General features: G+C 42.5%; 2 protein-coding genes across 2 annotated transcripts in view; both read right to left on the reverse strand.

Moving 5' to 3' along the window:
• Window positions 1–23,177, reverse strand: part of LOC311253568 (NACHT, LRR and PYD domains-containing protein 3-like) — a 379,521-nt gene that overhangs the window by 274,886 nt on the left and 81,458 nt on the right. The window lies entirely within an intron of this gene.
• The window catches only part of LOC311252942 (uncharacterized protein), a gene marked incomplete at its 5' end in the record, with an annotated part of 34,583 nt that continues 19,043 nt past the window's right edge, over window positions 7,638–23,177 (reverse strand). The window contains 9 exons of the mRNA XM_084346606.1: window positions 7,638–8,387; window positions 8,514–8,560; window positions 13,090–13,263; window positions 16,586–16,759; window positions 17,012–17,185; window positions 17,437–17,610; window positions 17,708–19,472; window positions 19,641–19,869; window positions 20,024–20,102. Of these exons, the coding sequence (XP_084202732.1) occupies window positions 7,822–8,387; window positions 8,514–8,560; window positions 13,090–13,263; window positions 16,586–16,759; window positions 17,012–17,185; window positions 17,437–17,610; window positions 17,708–19,472; window positions 19,641–19,869; window positions 20,024–20,102 (3,382 nt within the window). The 3' untranslated portion in view covers window positions 7,638–7,821. The remainder of the gene's footprint in view (window positions 8,388–8,513; window positions 8,561–13,089; window positions 13,264–16,585; window positions 16,760–17,011; window positions 17,186–17,436; window positions 17,611–17,707; window positions 19,473–19,640; window positions 19,870–20,023; window positions 20,103–23,177) is intronic.

Consider the following 23,177-nt stretch of genomic DNA (forward strand, 5'->3'; position numbering starts at 1 on the left):
ATACCAGCCTGAATTTTACTCAGTATCGGATTGGAAAGGAAATCGGTGGTATCGAACATCACTACTCTCAGGTGTGCTTCATCACAGGAGGAGGAGCCCAGGTGAGCTCTCACACTCTGTTTACACGCCCTGATGCCTGCTGGGTCCTAGTGTTCAACCCCGTGCTCCCTTCCCCTCCACATCAATAAAAGTCCTGACTATTGTGAAACACATCAGACCTCAGATCAGACTGAACTCACCTTCTTATCACAGTGTCATCAGTCAAAGCACCAGGACAAACCACAGCTTTTCTCTGCCTGCTCACACAGGCAGCCATCTTGGCCCAAAGACCAGGCAGTTTCCCAGCTGACGTTTGTGTGTGAAAGCAGTACAGAACTTAAAGCAACATCATGTCACTGCTTTACCTTCAGATAACAGCTTCACCATCACTCTGATGCTGCTCTGACTTATAACAGGGTGAACCCTCATCACCTGTTTCTGCACTAAGTAACTGGGCTGAGCAGGTAGCACAGGAGCCATGCTACACCTAGCTAACAGAAATGCTACTCTACACCTAGCTAACAGAAATGGTACTCTACACCTAGCTAACAGAAATGCTACTCTACAGCTAGCTAACAATGTCTCTGCTTTAAACATAGCTTACAGTAAGTAGCTAGATACTAGATACCAAGATACTCTTTGCGCCGTATAACGCTGGAACCAGAAGAAGCATGACGAGACGACCAGCAAGTTCAAGTGAGTCGAAGAAGCTCCACACACACTGTCTGTTGTTTGGCTGACCAGAAGCATACTGCTTAAAGCAGACCTTCTTACTTCAGGACTTGGAGAGCAAAAAGTGACATTTTCAGGTCAGTATGAAACCAGGAATTTACCAAAACCAACACAAGTTTGTACCGTCTGTGGCTCGTTGCAATTATTTGCAGTTCTACTCAGCATTTCTTTTTATAGTCAGAAGTATTTCCATATGTTCATATTTGACTCAAACTTGATTTTCATAGTGTGAATAATAGTTATCAGTCTTATTTGCAGGGAATGAAAACGATCCCGTGGTTATAACAAATAAACTGACGGAAGTGTTTCTGAAGCTCCAAGAAGGGGGAGGCTTTGAATTTCTAGGATCTACTCGCAGTGGAAATCTTGCATTGCTTCCGTGTCCCAGCACTGGATACACCCTCGCCTATCTGAAAGACAATCTGCATCTGGGAAACCACTGAGGATGAAGATGGATGTCAGGGACTCTGAGGAGGACAGGGAACGGGACCTTCTCTTCTTCTACAAACAGCAGCAAGAACGGGCATGTCCACTTCATTGTGCCCTTGTTGGTCAGTAATATAAAGTGTGTAATATGAATGTATCAGTGAAGTTTATACCACTCAAGTATCTTATATGGAGTTGTTAAATGGGAGAATGGGATCCAAACAATTATATAACTGATGTGCACAAATGAAATGCACAATATTCTGCTGTTATCTGGAATAGTCAATATTAAGGATGCTCTTCTAGAATATTGACTATTTTTCCCCTTGCTTGTTAAATGTTACCTGATCCAGTTACCTGCATTAGTCAGCCACCGTTTTTCCACTGTTATTATCAATATCTTATTTCAGGTGATGTTGCAATCGGAGAGGGAGTGATGCGCTACAAACTCCAGGTTGGATTCAGTCTAGATGTTGGTGAGTCTTTGACCATGTTGAAGGTTAATATGATGTAATTTTAAATGTATTTCAGTGGTTAATTGTTGTGACTTTATCCGCTGCTCTCTTGGTACTTTACAGGAGGAATGGGCCCAACACTGCTGTTTGAGGGTGAAGCTGACCATCTTGTTCCAGCAGCATCACAGCTGCTTATTGAAAGCGACCTCTTCCGGGTTGCAGGAAGGATGTCGGCCCACAGCTTTCTGCACGACGGCCCCCGTGTCACAGGATGAAGTCCTGCTGTAATTTATGTGCTGTTCAATGGGACCCTGAAAACGGCAACTGTTGTTACAGATGACTGTCCTGACCTGCACATCAGGAGCATCATAAGACTGCTCTGTAACATAAAAAACCTTTGCCTTGCTAAATGATTGTTTGGGCAAATGTAATAACTTTTATGGTCTTGATTTGAGCTTGAACATGAAGAACTTACACCAGAACAGAAGGACACAGTTTCAGATCTTTGCATGTCTTGGGATCTCCCGGCAGTCACCAAAACAAATCGGAGACGGCCACATAACAAACTTCTGCTCCATGCAGGGAGTTCCTGCTGGTTAAGTGACAGGATTCATCGCTGTAAGTGATGAAATGATAGAAAATGTTGTGAACCCTGGCTTGTTATGTCGACACTGACAGAGATGGAAAACATGGAAAACATTAAAAATGATATTTTTCATGTTAAAGTTCTTCAGAACCAGCGTTTAATGCATATACAGTTTAAGTACTACAATATTTCTCACTCCTGCAAGTGTTGATAGAACAGCGGCAGATTTAACAAAACCCCAATTTCACAAATGTTGACACATGAATAATTATTATAAAAACAAAATGTAATATTTACTAAAAATCCCACTACAGTACACTGAGAGCAGCTCAACAACACACATCTGCTTTAGTGAATGTGCCTTTTGATAATATACTTTAAAAAGCTGATACAGTTCACCACTGTTAACTTCCAGCTGCTAACATTTAGAAAGTGGAGTTTCCCCATTCATCCATCAATTATGTCTTAAGCAGAGCAGTTATGACAAGTGTGCATGAAGCACCACATATTCTCAATCACAGGCAGACTGGGCCTGCAGACAGGACAACTAGCTCTCCTTTAACTTGTAATCTAGGCAGAATGTGACGTGTTGTCAAATGAAGGGACGTCCCAGGAAAAGACACGTCTGAATAGCAGCATACATTATTCTAAAATGTGTAAATGTCTTTTTAAGGCTTGATATATTCTGTACTAGAGTTTGAATGGGTTTTATAAAGCACTTCATTGTGCTTTTATGAACAGGATTCGGTCTGTAATATGGGTCGGGTCTGTCTCTTGGGTCATTGGACCATGCGCCAAATTAAACAGTTGAGAAAGGGTCTGAAGGATGTGATGGTGAGGCCCCTGCTGACATCTACGCCACATGTTGTCCCACTTCTTTTCCCCAAAATGGCTGAAATGCAGTTCACAGCCCAGGTAAGTCAGTCATTTAGTATATTTGTGACTTTATTTAATGAATTTAAAGTATTTTCAATGACTGAGCTGGTTATTTTTCCATTCACCAATGTGATCTGCATATTCCTTCACCAAAATAATTACATTGATGTGTCTTTAAGATGCTCCTAGAAAACATCACATGGCCAGTTGAGAACAGTGATGATGAAGACTTTGACGTAGAGTCCACATGCCGCATCAATGGCTTTCTAAGGATGTTCATTGAAACAGGTATAAACACCTTATTTGGCTCATGTATTGCTCTCTTTACAAATGCTTCGATGTCTCATGGACAGATATGATCGACTGAAGTTGAACTAAATGTTGTCTTGAATCCATGTTCTGACTTTTAGCTTCATCAGGTACACTGGCCCAGCTGCTGACACTCTGGGTTGGCTGGGAGAGGCTTCCTCCTGACCTGAACGTGGAGATGTCTGGTGGAAACCTTCCTACGTCCTCCACATGCTCTGAAACACTGAAGCTGCCAGCTCATTTCAAAACCTACATGGACTTCCAGAAAGCACTTGTCTCTGCCATGAATAGTGCACAGACTGGATCTGGACTTGTTTAAGTGTTTTTCAGACAGATGTCATTGAATGCACTGTTCAGTAGGTGAGGTCAGCTGACACAAGTCCAGTGTCTTTGAACACATTTAACATACTGTGCAGTAGTTTACAATTGTTTTATTCAACATGTGTTTTCCATTGACTGAAACCAAACAGTTGTGCATCTTCAGCTTTCAGTGTGAACAGAACAGCATTCATGTTTTTCATCCTGTGGCCGATAATGAGACGGGAAGAAAAGGAGTGTTTAAGTTCAGGAAGCAGTTGAGCTGTGCAGAAACTCCATTTACCAGATCATAACAGTGATTATTGTAGAGCTTCAGAGTAAAACAGCTTCTTTTCTTTTCTTTTTTAAGGAAAGCAACAACTTTTTCAGTTCATGCTTGCTTGTTCTAAGATGCTAAATAAAAGCATGGGTTGGCCATCAGTCTGCTATGACTCTTGATAAAACCTGCACAGTCTCTACATATAATCTAAGTGCATCAGTTACAGAAACTCCTGGAGCTGGCAACATGGCAACCTCTTCATCTGAGAGCTCACGGGCCAGCTGAACCTCAGGGACCGACACAGTGCCTCCATGAAGACCGTGAGGTCCGTTCCAGTCCATCCCGTAGTCTTCATAAACCTGAATGGATGACGAGCATGATCAATCTTCTGCTTAAAACTAGTCTGACATGTCATTACACAAAGTATTTAAGATTGTTATTGTCGGTCACCAAGTCGATGAGAAACTAATGTTGCCTGTTCAGTTAGCACCACAGAAACTACAGCTCAGAGGTTGATCTTTGAAAGCTCAGGAGACTTTGAAGCTTCATTTAAAGCAGCACATTATTTTCTCCCATAATTCTTTTGGGGAAACAGACGGTTTAACAAAGTGTTAAAGTTGATCTTTCTCTAACCTCAGTAGGATCCTCCATAGGGCCTCGCTCTCTGTATCTTCTCCAGAGCTGCTGTGCTGACTGACTCCTTTCAGTTCTGAGACCATGAACGCTCCAAGCGTCTCTGAAAGAGTCGAGACTTTGCTGGATTTGTGGAAGGAAGATCCGGTGCAGTGCCAACAGATGGACTTCATTGTCTGGAGTCAGTGTTCCCTGATCATCCAGTGAAGTGAAGATCTGATAGAAGAGGTCCAGGGCATGTTCATCAACATCTTAACATTAGCTCGGCTCACTAATTTATAGTTCATATTTAAATAATAAATACATTAAAATACATTTAAATAATGCCCATATCATGATACTCACTGGGAACACGCACACCTCCTGCATTCAGATGAGCACGCATTAGCTTGTAGCCGGTGTTCGGATGTCTTCTGTGGACTTCACTTATAAATATAATATTTATATAATGCGGTCCAACTCCTCATCATTCACAGCTGAACAGAGGTCAGTCTTTGTGCACAAACAACAAACATCAACATGGAGTAATGTTACACTAAACGTAGCGTCCTTTCTGAGTGGATGAGAGCAGCTCATCAAGTGGAAACACATGAATTTAGTGTAAAAACCTTAAAGCGCTTTGTTTCATGCGTCTCCTGATGGTCCTCTTTGACACTCGAACATCGCTGCAGTTTGACAAGCTGGTAATCCACAAACAACTTGATGGTCCAGAACTGTACTCGGTCTGTCAAAGCCAAACGCCCTGGTCCCTGTGTGTGTTGGTCCCTGTGTGTGTTGGTCCTGTATGTGTTGGTCCTGTGTGTGTTGGTCCCTGTGTGTGTTGGGCCTGTGTGTGTTGGTCCTGTATGTGTTGGTCCTGTGTGTGTTGGTCCCTGTGTGTGTTGGTCCCTGTGTGTGTTGGTCCTGTGTGTGTTGGTCCTGTGTGTGTTGGTCCTGTGTGTGTTGGTCCCTGTGTGTGTTGGTCCCTGTGTGTTGGTCCCTGTGTGTGTTGGGCCTGTGTGTGTTGGTCCCTGTGTGTGTTGGTCCTGTGTGTGTTGGTCCTGTGTGTGTTGGTCCCTGTGTGTGTTGGTCCCTGTGTGTGTTGGTCCTGTGTGTGTTGGTCCTGTGTGTGTTGGTCCCTGTGTGTGTTGGTCCTGTGTGTGTTGGTCCCTGTGTGTGTTGGTCCTGTGTGTGTTGGTCCTGTGTGTGTTGATCCTGTGTGTGTTGGTCCCTGTGTGTGTTGGTCCTGTGTTTGTTGCTCTAACAGATCTCAGCAGCTCACTACAGAGGGATCCTCCATCAACGTAGCCGCCATGTTTTCTTCTTCTTCTTCTTCTTCTTCTTCTTCTTCTGGTTTCAAGACTTCAGACCAAAGCAATCCACCTTATTCCTGGGGTCGTTGCTGTAGAAACGATTATGGGTGCAACTTCCGGTTCTCACCGCAAGTAGCAGTGAGCCATTGTTTACTAGCGGTTTTCGTTTCCCGTAGCGGTCTATTTGAAAGTTGTCTTTTACTGTTTTCTTTTCTTTACGATGATCAGCTCCGGTGGCATTTAAAAATGTCCTTGCGCAGCTCGGGAACATGTTGCGCTGTTCGCGGTTGTACTAATAACCACACGAAGTTAAATCTGTGGCTACAAGAGCAATGTTTTGAACATGCACCCTGGGCTAAGAGAGAATGTTGTTGTGAGAATCGGTACAGTTTCCACCACCTACCGAAGGATGAGGAACCCAGAAGGATGCGGCTGAAAAATCTTTACTTGAAAAGAACACCTAAAACGTTACACATGTGCTCTTTTCACTTTGTTGACAAAAAATATTACAACTTACTAACTTATAAAATTATTATAATATATATTATATTACAATATTATAGTATATTATATTGTTATGAATTATTAATACTTACTTATTATTGTGCAGACACTGATACGCCTCAGAGCTTTTCAGATTATTCATTGCCTCCCTGTCCGAAGCGACAGAGTTAAGAAAGTAGCTAAAAATGCAACTGTGTGTTATCATAGGCCACTTCTTCATGTCATCCTCCCGCCCCTCTATATGAGTAGGCAATGAGATTGTAATGTTGTCTCGTTCAAGCTCTGACAGATGATGTTCCAACATGTTTTACCTCTCTAACCCTCATGTAAATCGGATTAGCGTCAACCGTTACCATGTAAACAAACGCAACCGGAAGTTGCGCCCATAATTCACGCAAGGCATCATGGGGGCTAGGAATAAGGTGGATAGATTAGACTAGAGTCAGTTAGCCCCGCCCACTGACTTTGATGGGCGAATTTGACAGATGAAATAAATTCATGAAGCACTGCAACACAGGACCATGAAATAATTCATTAGTGAAATAATTATGTTTTTACATGAAATGAATCGGTATTTTAATGAATTAATGACACATTTTATTAATTATTTAATGGTGTATTTATTTATTTAAGGCACTTTTAGTCCTCCATAGTTTAGGTGCTGGGGTTGTGTTATTTTAGTTTACCGTGTTAGTTTGGGCCGGAGGTTACCGCTGGTTCAGTCCTTCCTTTTCTTTGTTTTAGGATCAGTCTTCATCGAGGTGGTTCAGGGGGAGACGCGGGGAATGACGGCCCACTGCCTGGTTGGTCCAGCGTCTTCCCATCTTTTGTTCCTTTCAGCCCCTTTTTGTTTGTTCCTGGGTTTCTTTTGGGAATAATTTGAATGATGTAATAAAAGCTGTGAGTTAACTATGAACCTTGTGTCTGGTGTCCTTCACATGTTGCATCCTCCAGCCCCTTCTGAGCCTCAGCTCTGACTTTTATGAACGGAGGCCGTAACACTCACACAGAAACATTATGAAAGTAGCTAATTCAACATCCTGCTGCACGACTGCTGACTCAGACCAGAAGGAGACGCACGTTACGCCTGTTTTAAAGTCTTTACAGCGGCTGCCTGTTAAAGTCCTTCTGTGAGTCACCAGCTTCATGCTGACGACTGTCAAATACAACAAGTGCAGAACAAAGTGAAGTGATGTCTCAGTTTTAATGTGCAGAACAGAATCATTGATGACGAGGAAACCATCAATCTTTACAATCAGTTTGAATCATTTTGTACAAAGTTCACTGATGAATTTATTACAAGAAGCTGAAAGATTGATGTGACTGTGATCCTGTACAGACTCAACTGTTCAGCACTGACAATGTTTCTGTGACAGGAGGAGACTCTGCAGACTACACACCACACAGACACACTAAGGAACCAGGACTGGACCAGAAGAGCCCAAATCCAGGATAAAGAGGTTCAGTGAATGTGGTGTTGAAGGTGTGGAGGTGGATCAGTGAGTCAGAGGAGACTCTGTAGAAGGACAGAGTGCCAGCAGGACAGTCCACATACACTGCTACTCTACCAGAGAAGAAGGAGGAGGAGGAGGAGGAGGAGGAGAAGGAGAAGATGTTTGTTTGTCTGTTATTGTGACAGACAGAGTAATGACCATCAAACCAGCACAGACTCCAGGACTGATCATTCAATCCAAACCAACAGTCTTTATTGTCTCCTCTCCTTCTGATTCTTCTGTAACTCACTGATATATAAACTCTTCCTCTCCACTCGACCTCCCAGTAACAGCGACCAGTCAGACCAGTTCTACACAGCAGCTGAGACCACAAGGAGGTCTCAAACCTCTCTGGATGATCAGGATATGACTGATCCTCTCTCACATATGTCATCCTCCTGTTGTTGTCAGACAGTTTGATGTATCTGTCGACTGTGTTTGTGTCGACTGTGAGCTCACAGGAATCTGATGGAGAGAAAAAGACACAACACAGCTGCAGTTATTAATGTATCATCAGTGTGATGATGACATCACAGATGTGACTGAGTGATGTCACAGTGTGAAGCTGAATCAAAGTAAAAACACACTCACACTTCCTCAGACCTGGTGTCAACCATTGGACTCCAGCAGGCTCCACCCTGAAAGGAGGAGGGGGGTCAGAGCAGCACATCCTCTTTCAGCATGCAGACATGGACATGACATGACTCTCATACACAGAAACACAATATGTTCATCAGGCCTGCTTCTCCCTGTTCTCCTGAACCTCTTCACCTCTGCCACTCTCCTCACACACTGAGAGCCACAGGATGTTGGTGTGTGTGAAAGAGGACGACAACATGTGAGGACACACACAAACCTCTTTTTGGATTCATGACTTCATCTTTATTTTATTGGATGTTGCTGCTGTTTCCTGTGGGCTACCTTACGCTTGCTGTCTGATCCAATGTCAGCTTGTGCTCATGTTTGTATATTACAGGACTTTTGGATTTGGATGTCAGAACTTTTGAGGTCAGATTCCTGTTTGAAGCTTCCAGGGCTTTTCTGAATCTCACCTGCACAGTCTGCTTTTTGTTCTCGCTGTGTTTATGCTGCTTTGTTTTACTGTGCAAATAAACAAATACAATTTATACGTAATAAATCATCAGAAAACGTTGGACGTTGGTTCCCGACCTCTGCCACAAAACTAAGAGACAGAGACTCCCAGACTGTTTCCCTCCAGAAGCTCACAAGTGTCACTTAAGCTGTTTGTGGTAGAAACAGCATCATTTCATGCGCTGACATGTTCACGTTACTATAGTTTGGTGCTGGATTGATATCTGATGGATATTACAGCAGTAATAGTTCCTGTGAGGAGAACTTCATGTCATGTTTGATGCCATTAAAAGCAGAACAAATGACAGAAAATGTCTCTTAGTTTGAAATCTGCTGTGGTAAACATGATGCGTCCAGATATGACAGAGGAACATCTGACTATGAAGCCAAGAATCTGTCTTTCTGTCTGTGGTCCACATGTCTCCAGAACCGTTCATCCAGTCTACTTTATATTTGGCAGGTTTGTTGCTGAAGATTCACAGAAGTGCAGTGTTGATTTTGAATTCAATTTACAGGGACATTCTTAACTACCTCAATACCACTTGCACCTTATGTGAATACTGTCTACATCTCTTTTTATTTTATTCATAGCTTTATATTTCTCTATTTTAATCTTATTTTTAATTTATTTTAATTTTATTTTTTTTTATATTTTTATTTGTTATTTTTAAACTAGCTGACTGTTATGTGTTGTATTGTGTATACCTGCTCCACGTGCCTTGAATTGACCCTGGGGACAAATAAAGTTTTTTGAATTTGAACGTAATTTTATTGTCCAGCTGAGGCCGAACAACCAACAATCAACATGAGCTGCAGACTCTGGATTCTGCTCTGTCTCTGCATCATGATGCATCTTATAATGGAGACATTTCCACACCTCTAATACATTTATGTTGCTTTCACAGTTTGAAGTTGTTTAAAAGTGAACTGAACAAGACTAAAGAGGAAAATGTAACAGCAATGTTTTATTCTTTAATAAAATGCTGGAAATGTAAAATAAATCAGCTTTTGTCTTTTTATGTGATTAATGGGTTATGAAAATAGTTGTTAGTTGCAGCCCTATAATTAGTGCCAACAAACACTACTCTGTGTTGTGTTGGTAGGAGTGAGTCTCTCCGGTATGTGACAGAGCTACGAGCACGTTGCTGCAGTCACAGTAAGGTGCACGCTGTTATTACTGTAGTCGGCCATAAAGTGTGTGGATAGACTCAGTTAGTAACTGAAACCATGTGTGTTGTTTGCTACCACAAAAGAGAAATTAAAAGTCCATCCATGCAACATTGTCACGCCAACTTCCTGCATTTAACACTTCCTATAAATCCTTCACAATAAAGGTCCTGCATTATGTAGTTATTTGAAAGCTTTTATTTTGAAGCAGCACAATCAGGAAACATTGGATTTCCACCAGCAGAACCTGAACACGACTCCAGAACAGCTGAAAGTGAAGCTGAGTCAGCAGCTACGAGCCAGGCTGAAGTACATTACAACAGCATTAAACCAGAGGTCCACCAACTACTGTAGAGAGCTGCTCTGCACAGGTCACATATCATGTTAATCAATGGAGCAGATGATTGATCACTGAATGTTTTCTTTTCTTTTGTCATTTGATTTTGCTGACGGTGCAAAACACTGAAACTTTCCTGCCCCTGCAGGCTGTTATAATGAGAACTACCCAAAACAGCCCAAGCGCAGCTGGAGCAGCAGTTTCCTCATGACAGGAGCCAAGACAGCACCACTGACCCATCTTAAATTAATCTATGCACTGCTGCTGTTATGGTGATGTGACGGGAATGTTCCACCTTGTGTCATCTAGCGTTGTTATTGGACTGTTTTATATCTTCTGTTCACTTTAAACTGATGCCAGAGACAGTTGTTACAGTCTGTAAATGTTTCACACTGAGGCACAGATACACTTGTCAGTGATGATCTAGAATGCAGTTACTCCAGTGTTGATAAAGATCCATGTCAGAACCATTTTAAAGCTATGGTCTATGATTTGAAAGATTTGTCATTATTATTAACATTATTTAGATGGTGGTTGTGACCCAATAGTACGACCTAGACAATGTGAAGAGCAAAAGGAACCAAATGAATCCATTCTCTTTAGAGCCTGCAAAACTGAAAAGAAATTGACCAATAGGAACCATCCGGCCCGCATGGCTCCTATTGGTCAATTTTCCCTTCCAATACCCTCGCTCACTCTCCTGCTCCTGGTCACGTCTCGTCCCGACCCACTTCCACATTTGAAACTACAAGCGGACAAGAGGTTTGTTTTGCCCTGAGCAGTTCAGGTATGCAGGGAAAGCAGAGTGACAGCAAGCGGCCCCTGCTTGCCCCACCGGCAAAGGCTGAAAGAAAGTCAAAGTCTGTCACTGAAAAGACACAAAGCGGAGATGTGAAATAAAGAGGTCTCAAACCTGAGTAAACATCGGGTCATCATTGGAACGGTGGCGAAAGCTCCGTGAAGATCCGGACCTGAAAAGCGATGCTGATACAGCGGAGTTTCTGTTGAACAGGTAATCTTTCGTCTTTATTGCGGATGTTGTGACACAGATAACTTTCATGCCGATGCTGGCTTATGACAGTGAAAGCTGCCGTTTTTGTCTGTGTTATTAGGCGGTGTCGAAACAATTTAGAGACGTTAGCCTCTATGTTAGCCTTGTAAGCTAACATTGCTATCATGTTTACACCAAATCAGCCTATATATTTGCTTGTGGCAGCCAAATAAATCAGCCTGTCCAGATTTATTTCTCCGTAACAACCTCTCGCGCGGTCACTACTCAACTGTTTTGCTAACCCTCCTCCCGGTCTTGTCCATTTGTTTTCAATGAAGCCTTTGCTAAATCAATATGATGGATTATCATATACGTGTAACGATGTGTGTATTTGTGTGTCTTATCTGTGATAAACAAGAGATTACGGTTCACGGGCAAGTTTGTGTCGCGGCCGTGGTGCAACTCAGACAGCAGCTGGGACACAGCTGGTCTGAGGCTCATGCAGGTTTATTTTTCAGCCACAATGTGGAAGCGATCGTTGTGATTAAAGCTGACGGCAGCATCTGTTTGTCTCTTGGCCCTCAATAACTTTTAGAAGTGGCTAACTTAGCTGTTGATAAATAGTAACTTATTACGTAGCTGTAACGTAATGTAGCTGTAACATGCTAATGACGTTACGCTAGCTTGGCTGTGGAGCTTAGCTGTGGACATTGTAATGACTTACAAGATTTACGTGAGTTTTAACGTGCATTGTAATAACTTTACCTGTGAATCCGACATAGTTACTCCGCATTCAAAGCTGGCGCTGTATTTGGTTTCTGCCAGCCGGCTTGCTGCTCATGCTACTTGTTGCGGGAGGGGGTGTGTCGCGGGAGGCTCCGAGGGGAGAGCAATACGAGCTCGGAGGGGAGGGATTAAGGAGCACAGAGGGGAGGGGTGTGTGTACCGGGGGATGCTTTTTTCAAATCTTTCTCAGATCGTAGACCAGAGCTTTAAGTTCAAAGTCAAGCACTTTGGCAGAAACACTGATTCTCCAGTTCAGGGAAAGAGTTTCTATGACATTCAGTGATTAAATTCATTTATGTGTCACAGAAATCTTTTGAATTTGAGGTTCAGTATTTTCTGATCAGACATCTGACACAGAGGGTCTATTGTTATTATTAATATCATAACACAGCAGTGACGTGGTGGAAATTAGATTTAATGTTAATGTTTTGATAACCCTCTGCAATCAGTGTGGAGTGTGAAGTAGTTTGGATGACGGTTCATCAAGCAGCAAAACCAGAGGCCAACAAATCAAACAGGCACATTTTGAACAGGCACTAAACTAGTCTGAAAAAAGAGGTGTAACTTTAGTGTTTGTGCCGAGACTCTCCTGGTCGCTGATCTTCATCTCTTCTTCTCATCTTCCTCTCTTCACTTGTAACTCTTGGCTTCGTGCCATGTTGCCTTTTCTCCTGAACTGAACTGAACAACTGGAGGTGGAGTAAACCAAGCAGACCTCCCGACACTGAACCATCTACAGTCGAGATACAGAGTCTCACACTGACTGTCTGTGGCTGCAGCAGGACTCTTCATACCTGAGAGTGTCCAGTCTCCAGCCTGGATCCTCCAGTCGAGCTGACAGCAGCTTCACTCCTGAGTCTCCTGGATGATTGTAGCTCAGGTCCAGCTCTCTCACATGGGAGGGGTTGGAGTCCAGAGCTGAGGCCAGAGAAGTACAGCCTTCCTCTGTGATCAGACAGCCTGACAGCCTGCAGACACACAAAACAACACACATCGCAGATCAGCTGAGGGTCCTGATGATTCAGTGCACATCTGTGTTTAAGGGTTTAACATTTATTATATTCATCATCTTAGTTTTCACTAATTTACTAATCAACACTGAACACAGAGTATAACTGAAGCTAATGGAAATTAGTTTTGCAAATATTTGGTCATGAATCAACATATTGTACAGATTAAAATGATGAGCTGATGATGGAGGATCACCAAAGTAATTACAATTCATCCTGAGGGTAGCATGATTGTCTGAACCAAACCTCATGGCAATCAATCCAATGGTTGTTGAGATTAGTAAGTCGGGACCAAAGTGCAGAATAGACGGACAGACCCACATTTTGTATACATATATATATATATATATATATATATATATATATATATACACACATCCCATACACACACACACATATATATATATATATATATATATATATACACACACACACAAAATAATATAAATGTATAAATAGATTAGTGGTTTCATTGGTTTTATATCGCTACTCTGATGAGTGAAGGATCTGTTAAGTTGTCAGACTGTGAACACTATCAGAACATCACACTCCTGTCCACGCAGACGTCATCTCGCCTGTGTTTTGGCTGTGTTACTACCTCTGTTGAAGGATCCGAGGTGGAATGAAACTGTCCCCCCATTCCACCTTTGTAACTTGTAAAGATTCTTGAAAAGGCAGGAATCTTGTGTAATTGTATCTTGCCGATACAACCCTCCCTTCACCCCTCACTCTCTAAAGACTTCACACCAGTGCAATAACCCTCCACTACCACCCCTCACACACATACTCACTTGTGTACATATTACCTACATACTTGAATCTTGTGTCTATTTATCTTGTTGTATATATTTTATTATTTTTATCTATTGTGTTATACTTGTTTATATTTGATATTTATTTGTCAAACTAAGAGCTGCTATCTATGTTTCGTTGTTTTTGAAGCAATGACAATAAACATCTATTCTATTCTACAGCGATGGAATATCAGCACAAGATTCCCGCCTTGAAAAGGCAGTGTGAATGGGGCTTCTGTCTCTCTCTCTCTCAACCCAACCAGTTGAGACAGATAGCAGCCCACCACTAAGTCTGGTTCTTCTCAAGGTTTCTGCCTGTTAAAAGGCATTTTTCTTCTTGCCACTGTGTCTGTTGTGAAATTGTTTAATGTTGTTAAAAGCAAATTGTAATGCAGTGATACTGTGTCCTGTGTTAACAGGAAGTGACCCCTTTAAAGCTCTGGTCTACGATCTGAGAAAGGTTTGAAAAAAGCATCCCCCCCCCACACACACCCCTCCCCTCTGTGCTCCTTAACCCCTCCCCTCCGAGCTTGTATCGCTCTCCCCTCGGAGTCCCGCGACACACCCCCTCCGGCTACAAGCTTTTTTTTTTTTTCTCTTCAACGAACTTTATACCTCCCGCAGCAAGGTTTTTTTTTTTTTTTCTCTTCAACGAACTTTATACGTCCCGCAACAAGCACCAAGAGCAACAAGCCGGCAGAAACCAAATACAGCCCAGCTTTGAATGCGGAGTAACGATGTCGGATTCACAGATAAAGTTATTACAATGCACGTTGAAACTAACGTAAATCTTGTAAGTCATTACAATGTCCACAGCTAAGCTCCACAGCCAAGCTAGCGTAACGTCATTAGCATGCTACAGCTACGTTACCTTACAGCTACGTAATCAGTTACAACAGCTAAGTTTGCCACTTCTAAAAGTTACTGAGGGCCAAGAGACTAACAGATGCTGCCGTCAGCTTTCATCACAACGATCGCTTCCACATTGTGGCTGAAAAACAAACCTGTGTGAGTTTCGGAGTAGCTGTGTGTGTCCCAGCTGCTGTCTGAGTAGCACCAGACAGCAGCTAGGACACACTCACACAGACCGCGACACAAACGTGTCCGTAAACCGTAATCTCTTGTTTATGACAGATAAGACACACAAATACACACATCGTAACGCGTTTATGATAATCCATCATATTGATTTAGCAAAGGCTTCGTTGAAAACAAACGGACAAGACCGGGAGGAGTGTTAGCAAAACAGCTGAGCAGTGACCGGGCGAGAGGTTGTTATTGAGAAATAAATCCGGACAAATAAGATAAAAATCCGGAAATAAATCCGAAACCCCTCCGCTTCGCGTTGGGGTTTCATCCATCCCTTCATTCATCTTACTTGCTGCTTCATTTAGCTGCCACGAGCAAATAAATAGGCTGATTTGGTGTAAACATGTTAGCAATGTTAGCTTGTTGTTAGCTTACAATGCTAGCATAGAGGCTAACGTCTCCTTCGAACAAGTAAACAAGTGTTGACAACACTGCGGAGACAGACACCGTCTAATAACACAGAAACAAACTAACGGCAGCTTTCACAGTCATAAGCCAGCATCGGCATGAAAGTTATCTGTGTCACAACATCCACAATAAAGACGAAGGTTACCTGCTCAACAGAAACGCCTCTGTATCAGCACCGGGTCCATATCTTCACGGACCTTTCGCCACCGTTCAAATGATGACCCGATGTTTATTCCGTTTGAGCCCTCTTTATTTCACATCTCCGCTTTGTGTCTTTTCAGTGACAGACTTTATTGCTTTGACTCTTTGTCGGTGGGGCGAGCAGAGGCAGCTGAACTGCTCAGGGCGAACCAAACCTCTCGTCCGCTTGTAGTTTCAAATGCGGAAGTGGGTCGGGACCAGACGTGAGCAGGAGCAGGAGAGTGAGCGAGGATTGGATCGGAAAATTGATCCAATAGGAGCCATCCGGGCCGGATGGTTCCTATTGGTCAATTTCTTTTCAGTTTTACAGACACTAGAGAGAATGGATTTTTTTGGTTCCTTTTACTCTTCACATTGTGTGGGTGGTACTATTGGGTCATAACCACCATCTAAATGATGTTAATAATAATAACAAATCTTTCAAATCGTAGACCATAGCTTTAAGGGTGCTTTTATTTCGAAGTGACCCCTTTAAGGGCGCTTTTATTTTGAAGTGACAGTTGTAATGAGTTTCCCTTTTGTGTAATGTAAGTCTAAAAACAGAATATGTCTGCCTTTCTTTTTTTTAACTGCAGTATGTTTATCAGTAAAGTGTTCAGTTTTCAACGTCATCTGTCTGGCTGGTTAATGAAGCTTCCACGACATAACAGTGTCAAGTGATTGCTCATAGGGGAAATGTTGGGTCTCTTAAATATCTTAAATATATTGAATTATATTAAGAGTATGATCAACACCTGCTCCAATTGTAAAGTTACATGAAATAATGAAATAAAGTAATGAATCCTGACCTGAGAGTTTCAAGGACACAGTGTGAACTCTTCAGTCCAACAGACAGCTGCTTCACTCCTGAATCCTGCAGGTTGTTGTTACTCAGGTCCAGCTCTCTCAGACTAGAGGACTGGGAGCTGAGAACTGAGGACAGAGCTTCACAGCTTCTCTCTGAGAGGTCACAGACACTCAGTCTGGAACGTGAACAGTAAAAAAGACATTTACAGTATTTATAATATCATTGTAGCACATGTGAACTTGCTTTCTGTTTTACTCTAATATGTCGGAGATATGAAAAATCAACAAGAATAAATCTGGACTAAACAAACACGAAACGATAATAAGTGGCATTGTTTCAAAACACAAGAGTTCTGACATGAGAGAGAGAAGTGAATTCAAACGTTAAAGAAATAACAAATAATTTGAGACAAATTGAACTCTCTGACCTGAGAGTTTCAAGTCTACATTGTGGACTCTCCAGTCCAACAGACAGATGCTTCACTCCTGAGTCCTGCAGGTTGTTGTTACTCAGGTCCAGCTCTCTCAGACTAGAGGACTGGGAGCTGAGAACTGAGGACAGAGCTTCACAGCTTCTCTCTGAGAGGTCACAGACACTCAGTCTGGAACGTGAACAGTAAAAAAGACATTAACAGTATTTATAATGTCATTGTAGCACACATGAACTTGCTTTCTGTTTTACTCTAATATGTCGGAGATATGAAAAATCAACAAGACTAAATCTGGACTAAACAAACACAAAACGATAATAAGTGGCATTGTTTCAAAACACAAGAGTTCTGACATGAGAGAGAGAAGTGAATTCAAACGTTAAAGAACAACAAATAATTTGAGACAAATTGAACTCTCTGACCTGAGAGTTTCAAGTCTACATTGTGGACTCTCCAGTCCAACAGACAGCTGCTTCACTCCTGAGTCCTGCAGGTTGTTGTTCCTCAGGTCCAGCTCTCTCAGACTAGAGGACTGGGAGCTGAGAACTGAGGACAGAGCTTCACAGCTTCTCTCTGAGAGGTTACAGCCACTCAGTCTGGATAAAGAATAATGAGCAGAACAAGAAAATTATTTCTATTTGGGTCAATAACAGCACATTTATTGCATCCTGAAAAAAACTTCTCCACACTTACAGAGCTTTGTTTGAGGCTTTGACCACTTGCAGCAGCCTCAGAAGAGCCTCCTCTGAAGCAGAGTATTTCTTCAGGTCAAACACGTCCAGATCTTCTTCTGATGACAGTAAGATGAAGACCAGAGCTGACCACTGAGCAGGAGACAGTTCATCTGTGAAGAGACTTCCTGAACTCAGGTACCACTGGATCCCATCCACGAGAGAACAATCGTTCAGTTCATTCAGACAGTGGAACAGATTGATGCTTCTCTCTGCAGATAGAGTCTCTTCGAACTTCTTCTTGATGTACTGGACTGTTTTCTGATTGGCCTGTGAGCTACTTCCTGTCTGTGTCAGCAGACCTTTTAGGAGAGTCTGACTGGTCTCCAGTGAAAGACCCAGGAGGAAGCGGAGGAACAAGTCTAGGTGTCCATTTGGACTCTGTAAGGCCTTGTCTACAGCGCTTTGGTAGAAACATGTCTCTGCAGATTGATGGTCTTCTGTTTTTTCTTCTACCAGCAGATTGACTCTAGAGGAGATGAATGTCAGATGGACATGAAGAGCAGCCAGAAACTCCTGAACACTCAGATGGACAAAGCAGAACACCTTGTCCTGGTACAGTCCTCTCTCCTCTTTAAAGATCTGTGTGAACACTCCTGAGTACACTGAGGCTGCTCTGATATCGATGTCACACTCTGTCAGGTCTGATTCATAGAAGATCAGGTTGCCGCTCTGCAGCTGATCAAAAGCCAGTTTTCCCAGAGACTCAATCATCTTCCTGCTCTCTGAAGTCCAGTGTGGATCCATCTCAGCTCCTCCATCATACTTGACATTCTTCACTTTGGACTGAACCACCAGGAAGTGGATGTACATCTCAGTCAGGGTCTTGGGCAGCTCTCCTCCCTCTCTGGTCTTCAACACATCCTCCAGAACTGTAGCAGTGATCCAGCAGAAGACTGGGATGTGGCACATGATGTGGAGGCTTCGTGATGTCTTGATGTGGGAGATGATTCTGCTGGCCTGCTCCTCATCTCTGAATCTCTTCCTGAAGTACTCCTCCTTCTGTGGGTCAGTGAACCCTCTGACCTCTGTCACCATGTCAACACACCCAGGAGGGATCTGATTGGCTGCTGCAGGTCGTGTGGTTATCCAGAGGCGAGCAGAGGGAAGCAGTTTCCCCCTGATGAGGTTTGTCAGCAGCACATCCACTGAGGTGGACTCTGTAACATCAGTCAGGATCTCAGTGTTGTGGAAGTCAAGAGGAAGTCGACACTCATCGAGACCGTCAAAGATGAACACAACCTGGAACTCTTCAAAGCTGCACATTTCTTTGGTTTCAGTGAAGAAGTGATGAACAAGCTCCACCAAGCTGAACTTTTTCTCTTTCAGCACATTCAGCTCTCTGAAAGTGAATGGAAATGTGAACTGTATGTCCTGGTTGGCTTTGTCTTCAGCCCAGTCCAGAGTGAACTTCTGTGTTAAGACTGTTTTCCCGATGCCAGCCACTCCCTTTGTCATCACTGTTCTGATTGGTTCATCTCTTCCAGGTGAGGCTTTAAAGATGTCTTCTTGTCTGACTGTTGTTTCTGGTCTGTCTGGTTTCCTGGATGCTGCTTCAATCTGTCTGACCTCATGTTCATCATTGACCTCTGCAGTCCCTCCCTCTGTGATGTAGAGCTCTGTGTAGATCTGATTCAGAAGGGTTGGGTTTCCTGCTTTAGCGATCCCCTCAAACACACACTGGAACTTCTTCTGAAGGTTAGATTTAAGTTTACACTGATAAACTCCTGAATAAACACACAACAAAAAAGTTCATTAAGTTATTTATAAAGAAAATAAGACAATTTCCTTCCCCTAAAGATTGCATATATAAACAGATTTTCCATCATCATCATCAGACTTCAGTAAACGTCTTATTGAGCCATCATGTTAAATCTTTAGAGAAATCCTCTTACTGCTCTGCAGACAGTCAGCCAGCTCCTCGTGCTTCATTCTCCTCAGGAAGTGAAGTGTGATCTTCAGAAATGCCTCTCTGCTGCTCCTCCTCTGCTCTTCATCCTCACCATCCAGCACCTCCTCATCCTCCCTCTGACTCTCTAAGCATTCTGAGCGATCTGAACTCAGAACCTTCTGGATCTTCTTCAGCTCCTTCTTCACAAAAGTGACAATGTTCTCCTCCAGCAGCTGGAACAGAATATTATGTGAATGACAACATTTAACATCATGGAGCCAAACATCAGATCCATGTTGGACAGATTCACCACTGGTCTGTAAAGTGCAGCATGGAGATTATTGTGAACAGACTGGATGTAAAAGTAGTTGTTGTTCATGTACAGACCATAAATATGGAGTCCAGGTGTGTTTGATGCTGCTGGGCAGACGGACCTCTGGGAACCTCTGAGCTCTCCTGGTCGACTCTGTGGAGGAATCATGAACAATCAGCCACATTATGTCTGTCCACTCAGAGACAAACACAAGCTGAAGGTCCTTTGAGTTAAAGTGTTGATGACATCATTGAATCAGATGGTTTCCCCTGACATCAAAGTGTTGGTTGTGCTGCTGATCCCACTGTGAATCAACAGTCAGTCAGTTTACTGGGTTGGTTCAGCAGCTTGTCTGGTTTAGTCCCACCAGCTCTTGACCCCTATGATACTGTGGACAGCAACACACAGCTAACACAAGCTAGTTGGATGCTAACTGTCCAGTGCAAAGTCTTACTATCTCGCATGCCCGAGATACAGTAAGTCGCGCGTGCAAAATACATATAGATGAACGCATCTATATGAAATGGACTAAAAGAGCGGTCATGAGTCGTGCAGTAGCCAATGATTTATGTATTACATAAAGAGACTTGCTCCTTTTGTGATGAGATGAGAGACTTGATGTTTTGTGATGAGATTTAAATATGAATGTATTCATATTCTGGCTTATATGGCTTATAATAGCAGTCAGTATGAATCAAGTCATACATATGTATAAGTTCAGTTTCAGTTCCAGTTGTGTACTATTTACTCTCAGCTATTCCACCCCAAAGCTGATGTGTTACTATAAACTTTAACATGTAAGTTATAAGATAGTATGTAAAACATGCTGGAGTACTACCTCAAAGAAGCCAATATGCGTGCAAAAGTATTAAATAGGCTCTATCATAAGAGTAAGCACAACTACAAGCCAAGTATACTTAAACTTTCTGTATAAGGCAAGAATACTTAATTATACTTTTTTTAAGTATATCTTAATCAAAAGATTAAGTACAAGTATAGGCCAAATATACTTTTTTGTATATTTATATAAGATAAGCCAAGTATACTTAAGTATAATTTTGGTCAGTATATCTCTGATTAGTACGCAAAAAGTATACTCAAAGCATACTTTATTATTTTTTAGTTTAAAAGAAGTATACTAATAGCACACTTGAATAAACTTCTTTTTCGTAAGGGCATGACCGCTCTTTTAGTCCATTTCATATAGATGCGTTCAGCTATATGTATCTCGCACGTGTGAGTTAAAAAAAACCACATCCATCTCACCTCAAGGGCTCCGTATACCTGTATACTGAACATGTAAGGAGTAGTTAACGTTTATAATCATCAGAGAACGTTACAGACGTTGTTTTTGGTTCTTATCTGTTTCCTGAATATATTCGTACGTGTGTAAATGTGTAAATGAGAGACATTAACTTATAGCACTTTGTAGCAGGAGCTTTATAAAGTTCACTCCATTCACTTGTATTAGTTTACGGGGCAGAGCTGCCACCTCCAATATGGCGGCGACCTCGACGTATCGCAGCAGCGGGCCAACCCGTTCAATGAGGCGTCTATGTATATATGCTTCTCCCTCCATTTCATGGCGGGTGGCAACCAGCCAGCATTAAGGTAAATTACCACTATGTTACGTGCTCAAAAAACATAGGTGCTGATTGGCCAAAGAGGAGTCCTGTGTACAGTGGGTACTAGTTTCATTTGGATGATTTCACGCAAGATTCACGCGAGTCACGGGAGAGCCACACGGATTTTTTGTGGAGGAGTAATTGTGTTTTCACCAGAAGCTGCAATGTGCCCAAACAACCGCCAGGTGGCATCTGTGAGCAGCAGAACGCCATAAGACTCCATAAGACAGCAGCACGGAGCAGTGAACACAAATGGGGAATGCAATATAATAATAATACAGCATGGGCGAGCGGTCATAATAAGCTATAAATGCAGTGCATGCCCAAGCCCTTCAATAAAGATAATAAATATTAATCTGGCAGTGTTTTCAATTATACAATACCTTAGTTCTACTGTTTTGGTCTTAAATCCGTGCCTAATCGGTCCCGTTTTGCTTGCGAAAAGCTGGAAAGCTGATAGCTTGTTTCGCGCATGCGCACTGTGACACCGAGTAGTACAGTTACTGCTAGAGGCTGTGTTTACTGTACAGTATATGAGCATTTTGAATGGCAAAAAAGCTGTCAGTGAAGCAGCTTATCTGCCAACGCGCATGCGCAAAACTGACTTGTTTGAATTGTTCAGCGGGAAACTGTCAGTGGTTCATTTCATCGTGTAGCCTGGTCAAAATGAGTGAAACTCATACGGCCCGACCCCCCCTCCCGTCAAACGATCCGGTCTGACAGTGACATATTGCCTGTTCATTCATGAAAACCATCTCGAAACACTCTCAGTCAAACAAGGTGGGGAATGAGAAATCTGTGGCGCTACTAGCCTAGTTCGCTCATTTTAAAAACACACCGGCAGCAGTGCCTACTGATCTGAGACGTGTGTTACTGTAAATGCTGTGTGGAAAACCAGCTGTGGTCTGTGATTGAGGTGCAGACGAGTGAGTTTGGAGCTGACGAGAGGATCGCACTGACGACTGTTTCGTTACATTTTTCTCATTGAAAAACTATACAACTGACATTAAGATGATGTTCTGCATAAAAAAAATAAGTGAAATAATAACAATTCGGTTTTAGTAATCAACCGCTTATAGTGATCAAATGTACTCTGGACCAACGTGATCACTATAAGCGGTTTCCACTGTAGTAGTTAAAAACCATATTATATTTTTTATTAATAAATAAATACCCCCCTTACGGGCGCGCATGGTATTGACACTTAAGCATGACCACAGTAAAAGGTCACCGCTCGCCACTGTAATACAGTAGGCTATAGTTTTTCAATGAGACAAATGTAACGACGGCAGCTACAGTATACTTCTCACTCTCTTTTTTTGGTCCTCAGTCTCGTCAGCTCCAAACACACCCGTCTGTGTTTTTAAAATGAGCGAACTTCTGTACAGTAGTGCTGCAGATTTTCAAATCAAGCGGGGAGGGGGGATCCTTGTACCTGGGTTACTGTTACCAACGATACGGAAATAAAAGTTGCGAAGCTCCGGACAGAGTTGCGGTGATTGTATCCACTTTATGATTACATTATGAAAACACATGAGTCAACAAGGGATTTTCCAGATCAAATCCGTTGGATTATCACGCCTATTATCCATACGAGAGGTAG

The sequence above is a fragment of the Pagrus pagrus genome, assembly GCF_965226575.1.
Source record: "Pagrus pagrus genome assembly, chromosome: 24".
NCBI classification, from domain to species: domain Eukaryota; kingdom Metazoa; phylum Chordata; class Actinopteri; order Spariformes; family Sparidae; genus Pagrus; species Pagrus pagrus.